General features: G+C 41.3%; 1 protein-coding gene across 1 annotated transcript; it reads left to right on the forward strand.

The window, feature by feature from the left end:
• Positions 1–5235: 5235 nt before the first annotated feature.
• LOC8033404 lies at positions 5236–6105 on the forward strand (the record flags this gene model as incomplete). The annotated part of the gene is made up of 1 exon (XM_040215571.1): positions 5236–6105. A coding segment is annotated over exon 1 (870 nt), but the record flags the coding sequence as incomplete, so codon positions are not given.
• Between the last annotated feature and the right edge of the window lie 8907 nt (positions 6106–15012).

Genomic DNA, 15012 nt, shown 5'->3' on the forward strand with positions numbered 1-15012 from the left:
GCATATTCGTGGCCTGCAGAATCATTGCGTGGTGTGGGATAGAGGTGTTGTGTTTCGATTAACATAGTTGAATGTGTTCTACTCTTATTTCCTCCTGGTTACGGTCGTAACCTTTTCATGAAAATCTGAAATACATTTTCGTCGTTGTTATGGGTTTCATTAGAGTCTGAATGCACTATTTTATGAACCTTTGTCTTTAGATTAAAACACGAATTGTAAGTCTATTTTTATACAAAAATACAGTTAAGGAAAGACTTTGAATAAAATATAAAGTTGATAAATATTTATGAGGGACGTCGTGAGAGGTGATCCATAAATACTACGGTGATCGACAAATACTTTTACAATATAAAACACACACGTAAAACGATTTGTAATTGTCTGAATACCAAGGATTCGCGTCTCAGGAACTAATACACCAAATTAAAATTGAGTCTGAATGTATGCCTTTTCGCAAGATAACTCGGTAGGGATACTAATATTGGCAACTAAGAGTATCGAAAAGATTTTCAATAATGCTAAAACAGAAATTTGCAATATACCAAATAAGAAGACGGTATAAAATAACCTGCGACGACATCTTTTCAATGGTAGAAAACACTTTGGGGCACCTGACGTCTGAAGAAGAATCTCTGTATAAAGTACAGGGAATACGCGTAGCAAGTATCACCAGTGGAACTAGTAATAATATATATCGTGTAGTTCTTTTGATATTCAAGTCGGAAAACAGACTGCTCCAGTCTTTACTAATTTGTAAAATTACCCCTGACTGGCGTGAAAGAAAAAGACGAATTTCGAAGGTGCTCGACTTCCCGTATATTGTCTTTATGACTGAAAATATTTTTTTCACGTTTGTTTTTGGTGTATTTTTACGACATGAGTAGCTACAACCAGCTCGCCTGCGCTCTTATCGATTTTTGTCTACATTTTGTGCGCACAATTCTACTAATTTCTTTATCGATATTTTCGGAGAGTTAGACGCCTTTTTCTAACGAACCACGACATCATGGCCTTCTTACATATAGACAATTTTCTCAGGTATTAGCTTTCAAACGTGCGTCGCAGACAGCCCCAAAGAAAAGTAGACAGGTTATCAAACGCTGCTGAAACTTCCGATAACCTTTGTCATGAAGCTTTCTGTTTTTCTCAGTTTACTTCTTCCCCGCGTGTGTGGCTGTCCTTACTGTGTCTTCCCCAGTCTGCCGCACGCAGGGAAGTTCAAAGTTAGAAGTGGTCGTTTACGATAATGATCAGGACTTTTATCGCAAGGTGTCCACGGTCCAGGAGAACGGGCAAAAGTTGTAACGGGACACATTTATAACACGATCTTCTTAGAGGCAAAGCTTTACAGTGGAACAGGTTCTTTAAGTTTCAATCAGTTTCAGTCATTCTCAAAGGTTCTTTTAATGGAAATACACATATTCCTTGAAATATTACGTAATGTTAATGGTAAACGAATTGACTCAAAAAGCTCAAGGAATAACAGGTAAAAAAGTCAGGTCTGTCAACTCGCGAACATGAACAAACAAAAAACAGAGCCCGAACCTGTTAGATATTATGAGTTAAAAATAAGAAAAAAAAAAAAGACAACAAAGAGAAAGCTTTATTGCGTAAACAAATGGTATCGTTTAAGCTTCGCCTGTAAGAGTGGAATGCGATGGCGTTATGGGGCCCTGTTCGCAATGCCTTCCCATATAAACACGCGCTCGTTCCCAAGAGGTGCAAGCGTGTGTGCGTGGTCTAGAAAGTAGCGTCACGTGTCACGTGAGGTCACAATACATCACGTGACGTGTGACATTACACGCGGCGGTGACGTCATGACCCTACGTTCCCGCCAAATTCAGCGGCAAAGTTTTGGCTGAACTTGGAGGGAAAAGTTTTCGTTGAATTTTAAGAGAAGATTTTCTGCTAAATGTGTCAGGAAAATGTTTCGCTACATGTGGAGGGAGAATTTTCCGCTAAATTTTGTGCAAACTGTTTTTACCAATTTAGCATGTCAATATACGTCATGACATCTGAGCCACGTGCGACGTCTTATGTGACGTGACAAGTGGCTTCGCGTCTTGCATTATGGGATTTTTTGTCCCACCTACGCCGACGCCGACCCCTTCACACAGAATTTTCTACGACACGAGCTTCTAAACGCTATCGCTTTAGCAGGAATAGAGCAGAATGTTGTTCTACGCACGAATAGACCGATCGCACAGCTAGTTTGAGTACGCCACCGCTGCCAACATGCATCGTGGGAGCTGTAGTCTTTCTGCACGCGCGACAACCCTGCTGGAGCTCTGCGCGAGCGGAGCACGAGGCGGCATCTCGTGAACTGGCGTCTGCCTCCTACGAACTACAGTTATGGCGGCGTCACGCATGCGTGGAACGCTTGGTGGGATCGGTCTATTGGCGTCGGACGATTTCATACTCGGGTTTTGTCGACATCATTATTTAAATCTGACGCTCCACAGCATCATTTACTTTCTCCCTCTCTCTCACTCGTTCTTTTTCGGTGGTCGCCGACAATGAGCACGTCTACCTGTTTATTCAATGACATTACTGGCACGCCCCATTTAGAATTGTATTATAAATCTGCCAAATTGAAAGTGCAACGATTTCTCGAGGTATGCTTGTTAGGTTGAGTAGGCACCTTCTCCCATTAAAAGAAAAGCTGAAGTTATTGAAGAAAAAAAAATGAGGTAGAGGGGCATTCTAGCGTATTTTTCTCCCGTGACTCTGAATATCAAGAGCATTTGTTTCCAAGGTACCAGTAAACGCGAAAAAAATCGAAAACCTACCGTTGGGTGTGACGTATACCCAGAAGGTTAACTGCCTTGAGCCTGTCGTTTGTGAGGGCACGCTTGCAGCGCTTTTCACCACTCGGGTGCGGCTATCGGAAATTGCGGACTTATTGAGGTATCTGTATAACTCCTCATGATTACCTCCTCGCAGCGAACGCGACGGGAGGTAGATGCTTGAGTGGTATTTTTAAATCGCTGGTGTGGCTATTTTGCGCATAAATGTGGAATATAAATTTTATATTCGTAATCCCGGAAGCCAAAAAAACAACAAACACATTTAAGTGTTTGTTGTTCACATCCACATTAAAAAAAAGAATTCAGTTTCTTTTTTTTTTTCAAACAGATACAATTGCTATTGCGGTGTTCGAGTACGTCCCAAAAATTCAAAATCTTGCACCAGTGCACATTTTGAACGTCTGTTTTTTATACTTATTATTGACGATTCGCGCCTCTTGTCGCGTCTTCTTAAGCAAACAGCACTATGGGCCAATACGATCCTTCATGCCTAATAACAATTTGGGTACAAGCGTAGTCATTTATCCTTAGCCTACCTCACGTTTTCGGTGCTTGTTAACTTGACGGCGCCGGAGACGTAGAAAATAGTGAGCAATTTGGTAAACATCAGAAAAGGTTTGCAAAAGATATTGTTCAAATAATGCGAATCTACACAGAGTATGCACCAAAGAATTGAGTCGTATAGCCAACTTATAATTAAAATTGTTATATTGTATAATAAGCTAGAAGCGGGACAATGTCGCGAACTTGAAAGCACAAAACTTTGAAGAAAATTTAACATGTCCAAAATTTTCCATATCCCAAAAAAGAAAATTTTCAGAGTCCCAGATGGGTAAAACTATTGAAGTCGGTTTGTCGGCTGGAACTTCGGCAGTTAAGTGTGGGATGATTTTAAAGTAAATTGTCGTGAAAATTTAAAAAAAAACAGTAAAAAATGTGTAATCATATAATTTGTAAAACAAAATGAGGCTTGAAAACATTTTGTAACAAACTCTGAACATCAGCTGAACGCGCAAACTAACGTATAGAGTAAGAACAGTCAAAGGTAAGCTGGCGAACGTTCAATATTTTGTAAATTAGAGAGCGGAAAATAAAGAAATTCTACAAAAACAATAAAATGTATTTGCACAGTTTTTTGTTGTTTTTTTTTCCTAAATTTTGCAATGTTCTCTCTTGTAAACCATTTTATCTTCTCACACGGTTGTTGTGCCATCTTTAGGTGTGCCGACCACATCTAGCGCGTATCTTGTGTGAAAATATTTTCACAAAATCACTGACAGCCAGTATGAATAAAGGAAGAAATTTATCAGTGATATTTTGTTTTAAATACTGGAATGTCAGGTAATTTTAGCGAACCATATTTTTTTATTTCCTTATTTATATTCGCTTATATTTATTCATTATCAAACATTCCTTTGTCTCTTGACGTGGGTTAGTTTTTGCGACTTAAGCCATCTGAGAATGTCAGTGTTAATTTCAAGTTAGAGTTAGCTCGGCCTTCGTTCTTTATTTTGTGACTCTAAGCTAAAAGGCACATCATTGATCGCATTTCTGGCCGGAATTATGGTTTCGGAAACTGGTTTACTTAGGCGTGAATACTCCAAAGTTTCTTTTTTTTTTTTACCTAGTTCTTATCTATTTCTCCTGAGGCGTTAATCAGATTAAGCAGATGCCATGAAATGTTTTCGAAATGTAGAAGATATTTGGGACTGAGCATTTCTATCGGGCAACATCGACTTTATCGACTGCGTTCCAGATTCGTGCTTTCGCAACGCGCAGAATCTCAATCTTACTCAGTTTATTGTGTTGTAATTTTTGAAGAAGTGGGATGGATGCCTGCATCCATCCCACTTCTTCACGACAGACCAGCGAGATGCATGGACACGGTCACTAAGGTTTCTTGGTTTCGTAAGCGAACATCTGCCTGCGCGACGACAAGGGGCTCACGCGGTCACGGTGCATCGAGGGCCCGACTCCGGTCGACAAGCGTGGCATCACCGCCCCGTCATCGGTGGTTGAAAAGCCTCGCATCCGTGCCAAGTCATCGGTGGACGTCGCCACGTGCCTGATTACGGTCAGCGCGCTTCGGAAAGGGCTATCGCCAGCATCTGTCGACTACTTAAGCCCCTGTCGACGAACGGCACTCCGCAGACCAGCGAGATGCATGGACACGGTCACTAAGGTTTCTTGGTTTCGTAGGTAAGCCTGACTACTCACTGTTTCGTTGTGGGTGGGTGGTTCACATCTCGCTGGTCTGCATTCTCTCTTTTTTGTTTGCTAAGCGTTCTTTATAATGGAAGAAAGGGGTGACTGTTTGTCATGTATGAAGCTTGTAGCTACTGATGGTCCGTGCTTGAAGTGTGCAGAGTGCACGATCCATTACCATACGGGGAAATGTTCTGAAATAACGACCAAAGCATTGAAGACGATGACGTCAGAGAGCATTTCCCGGTGGCGGTGCGGGACGTGCAAGCTGCATGCAAAGCGCCAGTCTGTGTCTCCTGAGGAATCGGGGTGTGTGTCAGGACAGGGATCCCAGGAGGGGAGCCTTGGAAACCTAGTGCAACAGAACGATGCTATCAATCGTAAACTGACTGCCCTCTTGATTAGAATCAACGCAATTGAAACGTCGCTGGAGATTCAGACTGGAAAAGGTGGTGAGTTGAGGGCTAAGATTGAAAATCAAGGGAGGACGATTGAGGGCATTGAAGAATCTATGAATAACCAGTCAGCAAGGCACCAAGAGCTGATGACTAGACTGGACAGCCAAGACAAAACAATTAAGGGTCTAGAGCAGAAGGTGAATCAATTAGAAGAGAAAATAACTCAAAGGGACGAAGAAATCTGGGCACTAAGAAAGGCCGTCGAAAATGCGGAACAATATTCCCGAAGGCAGAACATCGAAATTCACGGAGTCACTCAACAACCCAACGAAAGCCTGTTAGGGGTAATTAACGACATTGCTACTAAGCTAGGCGTGCCACAACTCGCAACCACTGACGTTGAGGCTGCCCACAGACTAAGAGCAAAGGAAGGTAGACCAGCACCCATACTGGTGAGGTTCACTGAGGGGCGCACGAGAGACGTTTGGGCAAAAAAACGAGTTAGTCTTAGGAGCGAAAACATTTACATTAATGAAAACTTAACCCGAGCAATGAAGAATTTGTTGTGGACAACAAAGGCATGTGCCAGAGAAAAAAACTACAAGTATACATGGGTAAAAAATGGAAAGATTTTTGTGAGACAGAACGAGGGTGCCGCAGTAATTCAGATTGAGAGCGAAAGAGATTTCGCCAAAATTAGATACTCATGCAGTCTTCATTTGAGTCTTTTGAGGAATGGGATGCTTACACAAAACAGACAATAGCAAAGGACGGTTACGGGAATACGAAGTTAAGTTTATTACATGTAAATGTGCGAAGCATCTACAAGCATTTTGATCAGTTAATGGTGCTTTTGGAGGCCGGCTTCCTCTCCTTGATGTGCTTATAGTAACCGAGGTAAATTTACTCGAGGCATCTGGTGCGTCCTTTAGCATAACATGTTTTCATTCCTACAATATATGCAGAGAAGGCAGAAGGGGTGGGGGAATGTTATTATACATAAATAACAACTGTTTATCCGATAGAATTGATGTAAAATTGGATAATGCAGAAATTTGCGCGGCTGTCGTAAATAAGGATAAGTTCTCCTATGTAGTTTGTGCCGTTTACAGACCACCCAGTTCCAATGTAAACATGTTTTGTGATGAATTATCGAAGCTGCTTCCGAAATTTGATAACAATAAATATTTAGTTCTTGCAGGAGGTTTTAATATTGATGTTTCGAATGAGTTCAAACCTGGAGTGTCGTGCTATCTTGACACCCTTTCTGCTTTTGGGCTTGAAAATGTTACTCAGGATTATACACGGGAAGAACATTACGGTGATAAAATAACAAAGACATGTATTGACCACATAGTTACTAGAATAAGCAACTTAAACACATTATCTGGAGTAATTAAGCAGAAGCTTGCTGATCACTATATAACGGTTCTTTTAATATTAGGGGAAGATATACTTGGAAACCTAATAGTGGAGGACCAGTATCACACTATACTAGATAGCAATAAAATTGATAGTTTCATTCAGAAGTACGATTGGAATTTTTTGCTAGACTATGATCACCTAACAGTCTACGACAAGCTGGTTCACCAATTTCAGGATATTTATGCAAGCGCTACTAGAAAGGTGAAATTAATGAAAAGAACGCCCGAAAATATTTGGATAAATCCGGAAATATTAGAAATGTGTCATCAGAAGGACAGTCTTTGGAAGCGATGCAAGCAAAATCCTGGTGATATCATGCTTAAAAAAGAGTTCCGTGAAATACGCAGCAAGGTTACACATATAATTCGTTTGGCGAAAAAGAATTATTATGTAAATCAGTTGAAAGCTTCGACTAGAAATCCGAAAGAAACGTGGAACTTGGTCAATCAAATAATTGGCAGGAAAACTAAAAATAGTATTGATGATACCATACAAAATCATTTTCAAGAATCTAGTTCCTACAGCGAGTTAGCAGAAATGTTAAACAAAATCTTTATCGACGACGTAAAAGAAATTAAAAAGAATATACCGGCGACCAGCTTAAATGACGTTTCCCCAACATGCTGCGTTAACTCAGCTTATCTTCCAGATATGACAGAGAGTGATTTGTTGCGTATCGTCCACGCTATGTCAATAGCAAAAACACCAGGAATCGACAGTATCCGAGTTAGAGACATACGCTACAATTTCGATAAAGTAAAACAGATTTTGCTTAAAATAGTGAATGACACACTGCATACCGGAAATATTCCTAAGGGTTTGAAAGTATCTGTGATAAGGCCGTTATACAAAAAAGGAAAGAAGCAAGAGGTCGGGAGCTACAGACCCATATCAATTCTTCCATTCATGACACACGTAATCCAGAAATGGGTTCAAATAGCAATGAATAATTTTTGCGACAAATTTTCCTTTATAAGCACTATGCAGTACGGCTTTCGGCAACAAAAAAGTACCATTACTCTGCTGGAAGATTTCGCTGACTGCATTACTGAAACAATAGATAAAAACAAAATAGCCCTAGCTCTTTTCATAGACTTGTCAAAGGCATTCGACACCATCGATCATGGTAATAAAACCCGAGACTCAGGAACACAGAAGGAGACGAACACAACACAACGTCTCAAACACAGCTGAACGTTTATTTTTCAGACACTCGTTTAAAAAGGCGAGTCCCTCCGGTGCCCCCACCCGACATCCACAGACCCGAAGGTCAAGCCGCTTCCTCCCGTCCAGTCCACATCAGCAGCCCTTCTCGCACACACAGCCATCCACATGCCCTAGGCGCCGCAGAGTCGATGAGAACGTCCACGCAGTTGACTTATCACCCTCCACTGTCACCACTGCTAATCCCCCACTCTCTCGCAACGCTTCCTTGCCCCCCGCCGACGAATCGTACACAAGCACACCACACACATATATCCCCTTCCCGTCCTCTCCCCCCCCCCCCCCACCTTTACAGTTGCCGGCGTAAACACAAACCTCGAAAACAAATGGGGAAGCCCACCCAGTGAGCTCAGATGCGCCGCAAAGTAATCTCAAAGCCTTACAGTTTGTGTTGCTAACCGTCGATCCCCCCTTTTTTTATTTTTAATGTACTTCCTCATGTTTAATTACTGTTACCAACACGCTCGTTTTGTACTTACTTATCCCCGACCTTCCCAAACCCCCCCCCCCCCCTCTTTCCCTTTATTTCCGCCTCCTTCCAATGCCTAAAAAAAAAAAAGAGATTAATTTTTACTGAGCCTTTGGGTTGGAACTCACCCGTCATGGAGACGAAACTCCGTTTCTGATATGGGACCAGGTTAGGTTGTCTAACGAAACGGAAGGATTGCTTAAGCAGTTCCCAATACTCCCTATTCTAATGGTTTCCCTCAATATTCTTTTAGTCACATCTTTTTCACTGAAGATAATTTCTGTTCTGGCCCACTCCGGGTCGCACCCATTGCACTCTTCAACATGTCTGGCTATTTCTGAATTTTGAGCCCTCATTTCTACTGCCATTTTGTGCTATAATAACCGGTCGTTTACACATCTTCCTGTTTGGCCAACGTAAGTAAAACCACATGTCAATGGTATACCATAAACTACCCTGTCCCGACACTCGACTTCTCTATTTCTGTGTTTTTTTCGGCAACCGCTCACCCCTCACTTGAATGGGGTTAGTCTGCTGAGTTTGAAGTCCGGTCTGAAAACCACAGTTACGTTGAATTTCTTAGCAAGAGCCTTCAAATTATGGGAAACCGAATGGTAAAAGGGAATGCAAACTACATTGTTCATTTTTTCTTTTACTCTGACCGTACCCGCCAAACGCTGCAAAGCCCTCGCGGCTACACTCTCCACAAGCTCCTTTTTGTATCCTGCCGCTGACGTCGATGTCGGCTGGGACCGCTTTAGTGAAACGCTATGTCGATGACTTTTTGGTATGTACGACGAGAGGCAGTGACTTGGCGATGCTTGTGGATTTTATCCGAAACGCGGCGCCTGAGCTGGCCTTTGTAACAGAATTTCCAAAAAATAGATCACTACAGTTTCTGGATGTTAAGATAAGTTTGACGAACGGTTTGTGCTGGACGTACGGCAGGGATGAACCCAGACCACTATTGCCCTACATGAGCTGTCATGCCAAGACGGTCAAGAGAGGTGTTGCCGCTTCACTGTTGAATAGTGCGCTCGGTAAATCTTGTGCGCATAAGGTTGCGGAGGCTGTGCAGGCGGAAGTGTCTAGATTGTTAGCGGCAGGATACAAAAGGGAGCTTGTGGAGGGTGTAGCCGCGAGGGCTTTGCAGCGTTTGGCGGGTACGGTCAGAGTAAAAGAAAAAATGAACAATGTAGTTTGCATTCCCTTTTACCATTCGGTTTCCCATAATTTGAAGGCTCTTGCTAAGAAATTCAACGTAACTGTGGTTTTCAGACCGGACTTCAAACTCAGCAGACTAACCCTATTCAAGGGAGGAGTGAGCGGGCGCCGAAAAAAACACCAAAAAAAGAGAAGTCGAGTGTCGGGACGGGGTAGTTTATGGTACACCATTGCCATGTGGTTTTACTTACGTTGGCCAAACAGGAAGATGTGTAAACGACCGGTTATTAGAGCACAAAAGGGCAGTAGAAATGAGGGCTCAAAATTCAGAAATAGCCAGACATCTTGAAGAGTGCAATGGGTGCAACCCGGAGTGGGCCAGAACAGAAATTATCTTCAGTGAAAAAGATGCGACTAAAAGAATATTGAGGGAAACCATTAGAATAGGGAGTATTGGGAACTGCATAAGCAATCCTTCCGTTTCATTAGACTACCTAACCTGGTCCTATATCAGAAACGGAGTTTCGCCTCCATGACGGGTGAGTTCCAACCCAAAGGCTCAGTAAAAATTAATCTCTTTTTTTTTTTTTTAGGCATTGGAAGGAGACGGAAATAAAGGGAAAGAGGGGGGGAGTTTGGGAAGGTCGGGGATAAGTAAGTACAAAACGAGCGTGTTGGTAACAGTAATTAAACATGAGGAAGTACATTAAAAATAAAAAAAGGGGGATCGAGGGTCAGCAACACCAACTGTAAGGCTTTGCGATTACTTTGCGGCGCATTTGAGCTCACTGGGTGGCCCTCCCCATGTGTTTTCGAGGTTTGTGTTTACGCCGGCAACTGTGAAGGGGGGGGGGGGGGAAGGGGGTATATCTGTGTGCTGTGCTTGTGTGCGATTCGTCGGCGTGGGGCAAGGAAGCGTTGCGAGGGAGTGGGGGATTAGCAGTGGTGACAGTGGAGGGTGATAAGTCAACTGCGTGGACGTTCTCATCGACTCTGCGGCGCCTAGGGCATGTGGATGGCTGTGTGTGCGAGAAGGGCTGCTGACGTGGACTGGACGGGAGGAAGCGGCTTGACCTTCGGGACTGTGGATGTCGGGTGGGGGCACCGGGGGGGGGGGGCTCGCCTTTTTAAACGAGTGTCTGAAAAATAAACGTTCAGCTGTGTTTGAGACGTTGTGTTGTGTTCGTCCCCTTCTGTGTTCCTGAGTCTCGGGTTTTATTACCATGAATCATCACCAGCTCGCTTGTTTTTTAAGTATTATTTCAGGTACCATCGATCTTTCGTTATTGCTGGAAAAATTATATAGTATGGGATTTCGAGGTCCTTTTTATCAATTTTTTGAGAATTACTTCAAGGATAGATTCCAAATGGTTAAGATAATGAATAATCTCAGCAGGCCGGCTCAAGTCCGATTCGGGGTGCCACAAGGAAGCACTTTGGGGCCTATGTTATTTAACATTTATATGAATGGGTTAGGGTTTCTGCCCCTTCAATTAAAAATGTTTCAATACGCGGATGACACCGTATTAGTTTTACCACATGAAAAGTATGATGAAGCAATTTCTGTTTTTCAGAGAGACATTGATATGATAATTAGATGGTTTGCTGCGAATTTTATTTCTGTGAATGTTGCAAAAACGAAACTGATCTGTTTTCGAAATCCGCACAAACAGATAGTAACATCTCCGAATATTTGCTTGCACTCGGTGCAGTGTCTGGATTGCAGCTGTAAACCTTTAACATACGACAGTTCAGTTAAATATTTAGGCGTCTTTGTTGACGAACACATGCTGTGGAATGCGCAGGTGGAATGTGTGGTAAAAAAACTACGAGTCATATCTGCGTATTTGTATAAACTCAAAAGTATGTGCAGCTTGAAGATAAGATTACTTGTGTTTAAATCTTCGGCGGAAGCTGCATTACGGTACGGTATTACACTGTACGGTCATTGTTCAGAATACAAAACGCGAGCGATAGATAGGATACTGAAACACATGGTAAACAACATATCATATGGAACTTCATATCATGTATTGGAAACTCAAGAGAAAGCTAAAGAGCTGGACATCCGGTTTTTTAAAAGCTTTTTTACATACGTAGCAATAGCAAATAATTATTTCAGTTATTCCTACAAAACTGTCGTAAATAAAAATAGAGGTTTGAGACGTACTGAAAGATACGTCATTCCGAAAATATACACATTGTATGGAAAGAAAAACAGAAATCATTACATTCCTTCTTTATTTAACGAACTTCCAGAGTCCCTTATTAATATAAATTCCACTAGGGTACTAAAACGAAAACTAAGGAATTGGTTTCAAGCATCTGAGCTGTAGATACCGTAGCTTGACCGTTGGAGATATTTCGTACTTTTATTTCATGGTTGCGTGAGTAGACTTGGCTATAAGCACCTATATTTCATGCTCTAAAGTGTTCCAGTTTTGTATTTATTTGTGTTGCTAATTCGGTGTTCCTTTCATTTTTTTTTGTTGTTGTTGTGCTGCGGAGTGCTTCCTTTTTGTTTATTTTTTGTAACAACATGTATTCTAGTTGGTCGCCTGGCCCCACATACAAGCAGAATGCTGCTTTTGTGGGCCAGCTCTTTATCTTGTATGACATGATCTGAAAATAAAAACTGAATTGAATTGAAGTATGAGTTAGATGACATTTGTTTACGCGGAGCTGACTACATGTTTATACATCCTTAACTTTGAATGCGCATATCAAACATGTTTTTCTTGGTACGTTGTTACATGTACTCAGTACTCTTTCGAGCATTAATAAAAAATTATTGAACCAGTTTTCCAGTTTTAGACCGTAGAAATTTAATATGAAAAACGCATTAGGTAGACTCCATGTAAGGAAAAGATGACACGCACAAAAATAATTTTCTAAAAGAGGTACACTTTAAAAGCTTTCAGAAGCATATATTCGTTGTATTTTCGAATATACTTTTTTTGGCCGACAAAGTTATGTATGATAATTAGAGGCGCCTTAAGCGGTATCTGTCTTTCTATACCAGTAGGATGTTCCAAGATTTAATGCTTCTGCCGTGCTGTTATTACGCTTTCATAGAGCGCATATTTGAAAACGCAGCAGTTATTTTCATGCTCCCTGGGTATTATTTTGAAATATAATATAAATTATTCTTTCAATATTCTGGGTAGTGTAAGTTTCAGTACACATATTTTCTTTTATATTTAAGTTCATCAAACAAGCAATTTTGATGACCGCACAATCTTTAGTTTTGTTTAATCGATAAATAGAATAATATTTGAAAAAAGTGAATATTGTAATTAAAACTAATTTGTTTTTTATTCCGCAGCAAACAAGCATAATTTATTGACTTACGACTGTGTCAAAAAATACTTGTTTTTTTAATGTAATCGCAAACGTGTCGCGCAAGATCATTCGAAAGATGTTCGGGTATTATATAGAATTACTTATTTTTCGTTGACCTTAGTTATAGATGTAGAAGTTATGATTCCAGAAGTCATAGGTCTTCAAAAGGATCCATCGAATATTTAGGCTAGAAAAACAGTAAAACACCAAAAACATACTGCATAATAAAGTAAATTTATCTTTCTGAAATTACGCATACATAAAAGAAGCAATCGGTGAGATACGTATCGAATATAAAACATAACAGAATACAGCTGACCAACAGTAAGTAGAAACAAGCGTATTATGTATGGCAATATTTTGTAAGAATGACACTGGTTGAGAGCATTTTGATTGATGAGTCGTGCCTCGTCCTTTAAGGAATCGATTATTCCACCGCCCCGAGGAGAGCAGAGAAGAGTCACGGGAACCTGTAACCTTCATTTTTATCGTGCGTAAGACTGTTTCTGATTTAAACCAACGAGACATACGCGAAGTCAGTAGGTATGCAAATATAAATATCCAGCGCCAAGTTTGCAAATACGAACTCAGGTTTTAACGGACAAACTAAAATCACCGTTCAATAAGATTAATCCTTTTTCATGTTAGTTATCGAAGGGTTTGTAGCTGAAATCATAATAAAAATAAATGTTCAACAAACCGATAGGAAAGCGATCCCATCTAACCCTCTCGAGACATGGGTATTGTATTTCGTTTCAGGTTAAATTCAGACACAGCCGACGGTACATCAACTAATGGGACCCCCTTTAAACAGCGCCAAAAGCGCACGTCACTGGCTCTTTTATATTTATAATTAGTTCAGCGATGATAGAACACGTGCAGGGACATGATGAACATGGTGGTGCGCCTTTTTAAGATTGGTACCATCGGCTCGTAGCGACGACTGCGATCAGACTTAAGGTAAACCGAAGTATAGCAGGCTGCGGAGAGATGATAAGAGGATAGGGACTCACCATACCTTACGTTTCTTAACTTATCAGTGAATATAAAATAGATAGTGGACTGTGTAGGCGATCATCCGATTATTTCGAGCTAGCCAACGAAGTTCTGCTCTCGCGAGCATTACATAAATCGTAGCCGAATTTCTGGCATGGTCATTTGAAGCACGGATTTCGAAACACGCTATTATGCAAACAAATACTGCTGCAACTGTACACAAGATTAACTCACTAAAACTTTATAGTATCGTTAACAATGGCGTGTCCCTTCAATCATCATTGCTTTTAGAAATAACGCAATTGTGTCCTTGATGGATGAAAACCTCTTACCTGCGAGGGTGGTGCTCGATGAACGGATCCATAAACTAATTAGAAAGCGATCACACAAAACTTTCTTGAGACATGTGTCATTAGAAGACTGCATTAGAGAGCGGCAATTATAATAATTTAAGGAAATTAGCATCGAAAGTTAGATACTCTCGAGTCGTTATAATTTCATCACCATTGATCAGGTGGACGTGAAACTGCCTAAATGTTAGTGTTTTTTTTTTGCGTTTTGCGTTTTGTGGACGAAATATCCTTTGTTGCATGAAACTCCGCTTGCACAAGTGGAAGAATAGACTCAGTGAAATCATCGGCACCAGTAGCATGTCATGCTCTGATGCGACATACTCTCCATCTCGCTCTGCCGACGGGTTCACGAGGTAAGTTATGCGTACTAGAACTAGAACTCCTGAATAACACTTTACATAACTATTCCAGTGAGGAGCAAACTTTATCAAGTTCTCCAGCACCAGACAAAGAACGCCAGTTCCTTGTCCTTGAGAGCTGCTTAGAGGACTCTTAAGGATGTCCCACAAGGGCTCAAGACCCTGCCAAAATGGCATCACGAGTCACGGTGCGCTCATCACTGTGGTCAGCATCTGCCCTCTCGAGAATGTGAAAAAGTGAAGCTGTTTCACTTTTTCTCATTCTCGAGA

This window comes from Ixodes scapularis, unplaced genomic scaffold (assembly GCF_016920785.2).
Source record: "Ixodes scapularis isolate PalLabHiFi unplaced genomic scaffold, ASM1692078v2 PGA_scaffold1__304_contigs__length_218370807, whole genome shotgun sequence".
NCBI lineage: Eukaryota > Metazoa > Arthropoda > Arachnida > Ixodida > Ixodidae > Ixodes > Ixodes scapularis.